Below are 9,229 nucleotides of genomic sequence, written 5' to 3'. Positions count from 1 at the left end.
CGCCATGATCCGTTGGTTTTGGGGGTCAGATGGCTGAGCGGTTAGGGAGTCGGGCTATTAATAAGAAGGTTGCCTGTTCGATTCCCGGCCGTGCGAAATGACGTTGTGTCCTTGGGCAAGGCACTTCACCCTACTTGCCTCGGGGAGAATTTCCCTGTACTTACTGTAAGTCGCTCTGGATAAGAGAGTCTGCTAAATTACTAAATGTAAATGTTTGAAGAAGCCAGTGAACTGATCACCGGAATAGCTCGACTTGTTTACATCCGGTTAGAAACGACGCGCATGAAGGAGAAAGCTAACTTTATCGATCTACAGTATTGTAAAATATACGAGGTTTTTAACCACCAAAATGTCTCAACTAAATGTGTTCAGGGATTATCTCAATGAGCGATTAACAACCTCAGTTTCTGAGATATTCGCGGCTGCTGAAAAATTGTTTGCCGAGTTCGAAGAGCAGATTTCTCGGTCAAAGGAGGAGAGCACGCGACTGCAACGCTTGTTGGACATTGTTACTCAACCTGAGATCAAGCTTCACCGAACAGGTTTGATTACTACAGTTGGTTATAATATGCTGTATCTATATATATATATATATATTTAATTTTATATAAAGTATAGTACGGCCATACCCAGATGTCGTGTCAAAATTAGGGTATTAAATAGATAAAAGCAGAATAGTGAGACACGTTTTTTGTGGTTTACTAACACAGAGCATTAGCTGTGTCCCTATTTACTACTAGCTAGCTATCTGAGTGTCATCCACCAGATTTAGCAGACCGTACGCCTGGGACCATAGACTTATACAGTAGACACAGCGAGCCTGCTCTTTAAGGGTCATTGACTGATTTTATAGGGTATTTCTGTTCCTTAAAGGCCATATGACAGGTTCATTTTTCCAACGAATTTGCGCTATTTGCTTGTTGGTTATAAACATTTAAAGTGTTATCCATTGTATTTGATGTTGTTGGGTGTCACAAAACGGAATATAATACGAAAAAGTAGCTACTTTTTGCAATGATTCTTCTTTCCCCCACAATGCATTGCATGACGTCACGTTGGGGAGACGACAGACCAAAGCCCGCTTAGAGACCATTGAAATCGATTAGAAATAAACACTACGCTAGTACCAGAGAATGTCTAATATGGTCTCTGCTAGTACCATCAAAACATGGGACATCTAATCGGAAATGTGTTTACAACGTCGGGGAAAATATTTGATTAGGGATGATCTTGGGGGGATTTCTAGGTGGCACTGGCAAGTTAGCCCATAAGTTTGCCGATAGTACAGTACTAGTCTACTTATCTGAACTACAGCTAACAAAATGATTGTCCGGGACAAGTGGATTTTTTTGTAGTGCAGAGAAATGTATCTGCCCCACTGGACAAGTTGAAACTCAAACAAAATAAAATTACTGTACTTGCACTGGCCAGCTTGCAAATACTGAGGATAGCCTACCTAAGTTGAGTTAGCCAATGTCGTTAGCGATGCTAGCTAACGTTAGTTTGCTAGCTGTATATAACATTTCACTGGGTCTTGCAGCTGTTTGATTGACTGAAATTATTATGAAATGTTATGTTCTACTAGCCATTTGCCTACTTTTGCAAGTCACAGTATATAATAACTATATAATATATAATAAGCCCCCGTTCAAGTGTTGAGCATTAAATTAGCTGCACGGTCTTTAGAGATATTGGGACGAAGCTGCAATACAGTACATAACAGAAAGTGTTTCATTCTGCAGAAATTGTGTAAATGTTGAATGTAAATTTTCTTTTTTTATAACACCTCAATTGTTATCATTTGTATAATTTTACAGCTCATCTTCGTTGGTCAAAGGCACAATCTTTACCCAGACGTGACTTTTGTGCATGGAAAAGTGAAACGTAAATATAGGGCTACTTGTCCAAAGGACAAGTGCCTCAAAAATGTAATGTCAGGCCCTGAATGACCACTGTCACTAGATAAAAAGAAAACGTTGACTTTCACTCGTGCTATTCACTGACAGTAAAAAAAAAAAGTTGTATATGTGCACAGCTGTTCGTAGACTAGCTTCAGAGATCGTTGCTGCATTGCTAAATGATAGCAACTCACCAGGACACTTCACCAACTCTCCACTCATTCTCCTCGGACCATCCATTTAATTGGCATTGACGCCATCAGGTCTCGGCAATTCCTCAATTTCCCTCTCATGTCTACTTGGTTCGAAATTATACGGCTGCGGGCCATCATACACATTAGTGTTTTTTGCCACCTCTTCTTCATCCCAGTCAGTCGCCATAGTTCTAGTACTAGGCTGAGGCTTCTCTCCTCCACGACTCCCCAACGTGACATCATCACCGATTTGCGCTAATATGCTAATGCTAACACCAAAAACGACAAAAGCTGATCTTTAACACCATTTGGAGACATATATATTTTAAATGATATACATATCTTGAGTGCTTCATGTACCCATTAATCAACAGTAGTGTTTAACCTGCCATATGGCCTTAAAGGTCTCCGAATAGGGTATGTAACATTGGTTGGGCTGAAAATGGACCGGGTGCTGTTCTATGCGCCCTAATGCTGTGGTTCCCAATCCTGGTCCTCGGGCCCCCCTGCCCTGCATGTTTTAGACATTTCCCTGCTCCAACACACCTGATTGAAATGAATGGGTCGTTATCAGGCTTCTGTTGAGCTTGATAATTACCTATTTATTTGAATCAGGTGTGTTGGAGCAGGGAAATATCTAAAACATGCAGGGCAGGGGGGCCCGAGGACCAGGATTGAGAACCACTGCCCTAATGCAACCCTGCGAAATAGCCCTACAATGAAACTAGAGGTTTTCTCCCTTTTAAGGTATGCTCATGAATATATATATATAGATGAGCTGCGCGCTGATTGTTTGGTTTACAACGAGCGAAGCTGCGAAGCAAAGACGCAAGATAGCCAAACATGCATCGTGAATTGTAGATTTACATGACAACACAAGTTATTTATTCGAATGAAACACAGTCAGGAAAATGAAATAACATTAGCCCCATTGCCAATAAACTAAATCATCACACATTCTACTTATGCTAGATACAGGAGACGTTAGCATTTCTAATAACTGTTAGCGACAAAATCATACTCTGAACGGTTTCAGACAGCTCATCAAATTACGCTAATTATCAGTAGGCCTAAATGCATTAGTTATGTTAAGTAGATTTGGTAGGCCTACAATTTACGCATTTAAACGGTAGTAATGGTTTGACCCTCGGCGTGTTAAAGGGGCGATTGATTGCAAAACCAATTTTACCTTGTCATAGTTTAAAAATGACAGTTTGGTGTGTAAAATAGACATACAGTGAACCTCAAAGTCCATTGAAACCTCTTTCCTATCAAAATTTAACTTCTCACTACTATTTTGAAACTGCAACTTGCAAACGCTAGCTTTTGAAACAGTGCAACTTGTGATGTCACAAGTTGCAGCATCAACTTTGTCACGCCCCAAAATTTACATTTACCCGCCCTCTGGTTTTCTAGTCCAGGAAAATAAACGGAGGTCGCGTATAGGGCTGTCCCCGACTAAGATTTTCTTTGGTCGACCAAGACTCGACTAAAACGTCTGAAAATCGACTAATCGAAATTTGAAATGCTTTTTTTTTCCACAATTTGTTTTTTTACAAACATTTTCCCGATCTGACTCAATGGCTGCTGGACATTGCAGATTCAGCCGCTAATAGCCTACTAATAATAATACTCGTATCACCAGCCCTGTTGTAACCGAGTGCCGATGGTATTTAATATGGGGAGTCAGGTGGCTGAGCGGTGAGGGAATCGGGCTAGTAATCCGAAGGTTGCCAGTTCGATTCCCGGTCATGCCAACTGACGTTGTGTCCTTGGGCAAGGCACTTCACCCTACTTGCCTCGGGGGAATGTCCCTGTATTCACTGTAAGTCGCTCTGGATAAGAGCGTCTGCTAAATGACTAAATGTAAATGTAATATCTCTTACGATGTACTACAAATTAAAAAATATTGTTTGTTTAACATGCAAATCATCAGAGTGCGCTTATCACTGCATGCGAACTTACGTAGAAGCTGAGTGAGGAACGGTGCAACAGAGAACGATTTTGTTGTCTTGGCCGGAGAAGATAGTCATTCGATTTGGATGTGATTCTTATAATAGGCATATTCATTTTTCAACCCAGCGCGTTAGCATGAGCGAAGTAGGGCTAGGCCAACTTACGTTTTTCAGGTGGTAGGCTACATCATATTCGACGTCGAACTATAAAAAATAAACCGTTGTTGGCAGAGTTTGCATTCAACGTTTTTCGAGTCACCCGGTACTTTGTAAATGTACTTTAATGAAATGCTGCCATACCACAGATTTCTTTGCCATTTTGACTAATAACACCGACAAAGTAGTCTATGGCAGAGTTTGTAGTTCGGCAGCCAATTGTGCTTGTGCCGTGTGCAAAATACCAAACCAAAACAAAGCGCATATTAACGAAAGGGAAAACAGTAACTTTTCTTTTAAATTATATATTTTTAGAGTTGCTTTATTCGTCTTAAATAATATGATCTACAATTTCTGTAGAACATTTCGTTAATTCAGCAATGATGACACAAGTGGGAATCAGATCTCACACTGCCATACGGCAGCTCGACTAAAAAGAATCTTCGTCGACCAAGAGCATATCGACCAGAAAATCGACTAGTCGACTGAGTGGGGACAGCCCTAGTCGCGTAGATCTCTGACACTTAGCTAGCTGCTCTGTACTTCCACAGGAATTACAAATAAGAAAGTTAATACGTTTTCAAGATATTGAAAATGGAGCGCCGTAAATGCAGTGTTCCAGGCTGTACCAGGAATCCTGACACTTTTCACCATATTCCCAAAGAACAAGACACTAGACAGGCATTGGCTGATGTTTATCTATGGGAATATCCCTATTTATTAACGCTGATTTGCAAGGAATGCAAGAACAGCTAGATAGCGAAAACACCTAGACTGTAGGCATGTAAACTAGTTTAGCTTGCTAACGCATGAGCATAGGTAGAATGTGTGATGATTTAGCCTAGTTTATTGGCAATGGGGCTAACGTTATTTCATGTTCCTGACTGTGTTTCATTCAAATAAATAACCCGTGTTATCATGTAAATCTACAATTCAAGATGCATGTTCGTCCAGATCTATTTTTCAGCAAGATAGCTATAGCTAACTGAAGCTGAGTTGAATCACGATAGTTTGTTTGCTAAGCTGTAGTGCTAACGTTACCCACCTAAGGCGATCCTGTTTGCTTCGACAACAGAAGTGGAAACAACTAACGTAATCATTTAAAATGATATCTAGTCAATCTGTTGTGCAGACACAATAGATGTATTTGTTCGTTTTTATTTCAAGTCTCCACCTTCTTTGTTTCAGTGAGTGCTGTTGGCCGTGTTGCGTCTTTGCTCCGCAGCTTCGCTCGTTGTAAACCAACCAATCAGCGCGCAGCTCATCTATATATTCATGAGCATACCATAAAAGGAGAAAACCTAGTGTTTTTTCCCGGGAAAATTTCACTGGATGTATCAAGGGGCATAGAACAGCACCCGGGCCATTTTCAGCCCAACCAATGTTACATACCCTATTCGGAGTCCTTAAGGAACAGTGTGAAATACCCCCAAAAAACAGTCAATCACCCCTTTAAAGATCCAATGACATGCTGTTTTTGGATGCTTTTATATAGGCCTTAATGGTCCCCTAATACTGTATCTGAAGTTTCTTTCCCGAAATTCAGCCTCGGTGCAGAATTACAGCCACTACGAGCAGTCCTACAATGAGCTTTCCTCAGGACGTGCCGTTTCTGTGTCTGTAGCTTTAAAGATCCTGTAAAGTAGAATTGAAAACTAGTTTTAAGTTCACCACACCACAGAAGAATACGTTATTAACTACCCATCCAAATTCGAATGAAATGAAAAAAAAAACACAGACAAGTATGTTAAATTAGGCTTTGAAATCGTGAGAAAATCAGCACTCTTCTCTGCTTGAGACTGGGGGGGGCATGTCGCCTGAAGGAGCTGAAGCTCCGCCCCTCACTGCCTACCTACGACCCAGATAATGGACGCTACGTCAAGCCGAACAAAACAGTATAGAATTAGAATTGATTTGTTCAATGAGTGAAACATACAGATGCGTATAAATGAAATGTTCCCCTGAGCTCTAACACAGGAGTAAAAATGGACACCAGAGACAGCAGACAGTGAGCTCTCCAACTACTTCGAGCACATAAGCTACCATTTCACCAAAATACCATCATTCTACACCAAGTAGCCTAATATCAACAGGGCTCAACATTAAAAAAAATTGTTACTGGCCCGGGCCAGTGGGTTTGAAACTTACTGGCCCCAAGACCATTTTTACTGGCCCCCCCTCCAAAAGTTGTAATTTATCATTGTTACAACAAAACCAAAGACTTATAAATTGTGTTATTCTGTTAACATGTTTAACCATTTATTAAAAACATCCTGGATATAAAAATAACAAAAATTAAATCACATTTTTAGTGATAAAAAATTAAAAGGTAATAGTCAGGAAAACAATTGTCTTTTAACCTCAAACATGACGTGCTCTCTTCCCTGCTGACAGCCATCTTTGCACAACTCTGTCTGGCAGAAACTGAAACCTCTGGTCCCTCAATGCTAATATATAAAAGCTTCCATAGCATTTCATCAGTATGATAAGTACTCAAGTCGACACCATTCTTTTTCTGCAGTTCAATAGCCTGGGGGAACGAGGCGAACGGCTGGCCCGTCTTAATTACGTGATACGCCGTTGTTATAAGTCGTGCAATAACACGATGGGCATCTACATTTAAATTCCTGACCAGCATGGTCAACGGCCTGGAAGATGGATTGTCAACCATTCGCTTAGCTGTCACGCAAACCAGGTGCTGTCTGCTAGCATGGCTGGTCAGGGATTGTTTTCGAAAATTGGTGTCTGTGTAAAAATACCTACTTTTGTCCGCTTTAGACGGGAACATACGACAGACGACACAGTGCATCTTCGTTCCATAAAAAAGTTGCTTCTGTTTGAGCTCGTAGCTCTACTTTGCTGCCATCGTCACTTTATTGTCTCACGCCAGTTGTTAAAAAATTCATCGAGATTAGAGAATTACAATTTGACAACCACTCGTCACTCACTACTCAACTTTTGATTTGCCAACTCTGCGCCCCACGAGCTGCAAAGTTATTTATGCATTTAGCAGATAGCAAAACATATTAAGGATGTTAACTTTTACAATGTGAATTTATTTTCCAATCAATAATTTGCAGTGGCCCGATCGGGCCAGTGAGTTGCTAGTTTAACTGTCCCAACGTTACTTTTTACTGGCCCCGGGCCATCGGGCCATCGTTATTGTCGAGCCCTGACACATATTCTGAATGCCTTCGGCGGAAATCAAATGAGCCATTTTAATCTAGATTAATCTAGATTAACGCCAAGATTACAGTGAGATTAATCTAGATTAAAACAAATTATCTATGCCCACCACGAATATATATACATAAGAAAAACTAATTTATCACTTTAAACGCTCTTTCACATTTGCAGCCTGGTGTTTTTCTGATTGGACAGTTTATAGAGGTTAGGGAAAGTTATTTTTAAGTTTCAATGAATAAAGCCAGATCCATTACATTGGAGCACTACTACATCAGGGTTCTCTGGTTTGTGTTCATGACAGGCTGCACTTGTGGTTCCTCCTGGGAACTATGGAAGAAAATAAAAATAATAATTAAAACTTATCTATTTGGCTCTTGCCTCTTCTTCCTCCCAGCTGTGCAGCATCTCTCTCTCCCAGAGCCCCCACAGATTAAAGAGGAACAGGAGCTGTGGACCAGTCAGGAGGAAGAGCAGCTCCAAGGACTGCAGTCTGAAACTACAGACTCCATATTCACTTCTCTCAGTGTGAAACATGACTCTGATCAGGAGGGCTCTTCTGAATGTTCACATCTTGACCAAACCTTTAAAGTGGAAAATAGAGAAGGAGCCTCTCTACCCACCAACACAACTGAGGAGCAAATCAAAGCAGAGGCTGATGGACAAGACTATACAGCACCAGAACCAGGCAGTGACTCTCAGCCCCTTTCTGCTCCAGACCATCCTACAGTTCAGAGTTTGGAGGAGGAACATGCAGGAGTGCTGTTTTTTCGGAACCGAACACAAAACAATGAGGCTCTGCCAAGGGAAAATAGGCCTCAGGCAAATCACAGAGGAATAGTAATACATCAGTGTCAGGAATGTAACAAAAACTTCAGTCAAAAGGGTACTTTGGTTCTTCATATGAGGACACACACAGGAGAGAAACCTTATCAATGTCAGGTATGTAACAAAACTTTTAGTCAAAAATGTACTTTGGGTCTTCATATGAGGATACACACAGGAGAGAAATCTTATCAGTGTCAACAATGTAACAAACGGTTTGCTCAGAAGGGTTATCTGGTTAGACACATGAGAACACACTCAGGAGAGAAACCTTATCAGTGTCAGGAATGTAGCAAACCATTTTCTCATTTTGTTAGTCTAGTTGAACACATGATGACCCACACAGGAGAGAAACCACATCAGTGTCAACAATGTAACAGATCATTTTGTCGGAAGGCAGGTTTGGTTGAGCACATGAGGATACACAGTGGAGAGAAACCATTTCAGTGTCAACAATGTAACAAACAGTTTGCTCAAAGAGGTAATCTTGTTGCACACATGCGAACGCACACAGGAGAGAAACCTCATCAATGTCAGAAATGTAACAAAACCTTTAGTCAAAAATGTACTTTGGTTATTCATATGAGGATACACACTGGAGAGAAACTATTTCAGTGTCAACAGTGTAACAAACGGTTTTCTCAGAATGGTTGCCTGGTTAGACACATGCGGACACACACAGAAGAGAAACCTTTTAAATGTCAGGAATGTAGCAAAACCTTTTCTCAAAGTTGTGGTCTGAATAAACACATGAGGACACACAGGTGAGAGACCTCACCAGTGTCAACTATGTAACAAATCATTTTGCCGGCAGAATGGGGGGGGGGGGGGGGGGGTGCTGTTGATACATTTCGCCTAGGGCGCCAGATGTGCTAGGACCGGTACTGGCCCCAACGATAGCATGTTGAAATCTAAAATAAATTCATTTTGCACTTCATAATGTAGGCCTACTGTATTTTCTATTGCAGTAAATCTATCCTAATCAATGTTAAAGAAAACAAAAAGGCATGTGGTTTCA

At 40.9% G+C, this 9,229-nt stretch overlaps 1 protein-coding gene across 1 annotated transcript; it reads left to right on the top strand.

Annotated features, from left to right (window-relative positions):
• Positions 1-349: 349 nt before the first annotated feature.
• Positions 350-8,979, top strand: LOC136942855 (gastrula zinc finger protein XlCGF57.1-like). Its single transcript, XM_067235874.1, has 2 exons — positions 350-542; positions 7,784-8,979. Exons 1-2 carry the CDS (start codon positions 350-352, stop codon positions 8,977-8,979), a joined length of 1,389 nt encoding a protein of 462 aa, XP_067091975.1.
• The last annotated feature ends 250 nt before the right edge of the window (positions 8,980-9,229 follow it).

Source organism: Osmerus mordax, chromosome 1 (assembly GCF_038355195.1).
Source record: "Osmerus mordax isolate fOsmMor3 chromosome 1, fOsmMor3.pri, whole genome shotgun sequence".
In the NCBI taxonomy this organism is placed as follows: Eukaryota; Metazoa; Chordata; class Actinopteri; order Osmeriformes; family Osmeridae; genus Osmerus; species Osmerus mordax.
Note: the sequence above shows the minus strand (reverse complement) of the source record. Positions and strands in the feature narration are given on the sequence as shown.

Bases quoted from the DNA above. Each gene is read 5' to 3' on its own strand.
- LOC136942855 (XM_067235874.1), top strand. From the start codon at position 350: ATGTCTCAACTAAATGTGTTCAGGGATTATCTCAATGAGCGATTAACA. The intron at 543-7,783 runs GTTTGATTACTA...TCTTCCTCCCAG, and splicing joins GATCAAGCTTCACCGAACAG to CTGTGCAGCATCTCTCTCTC.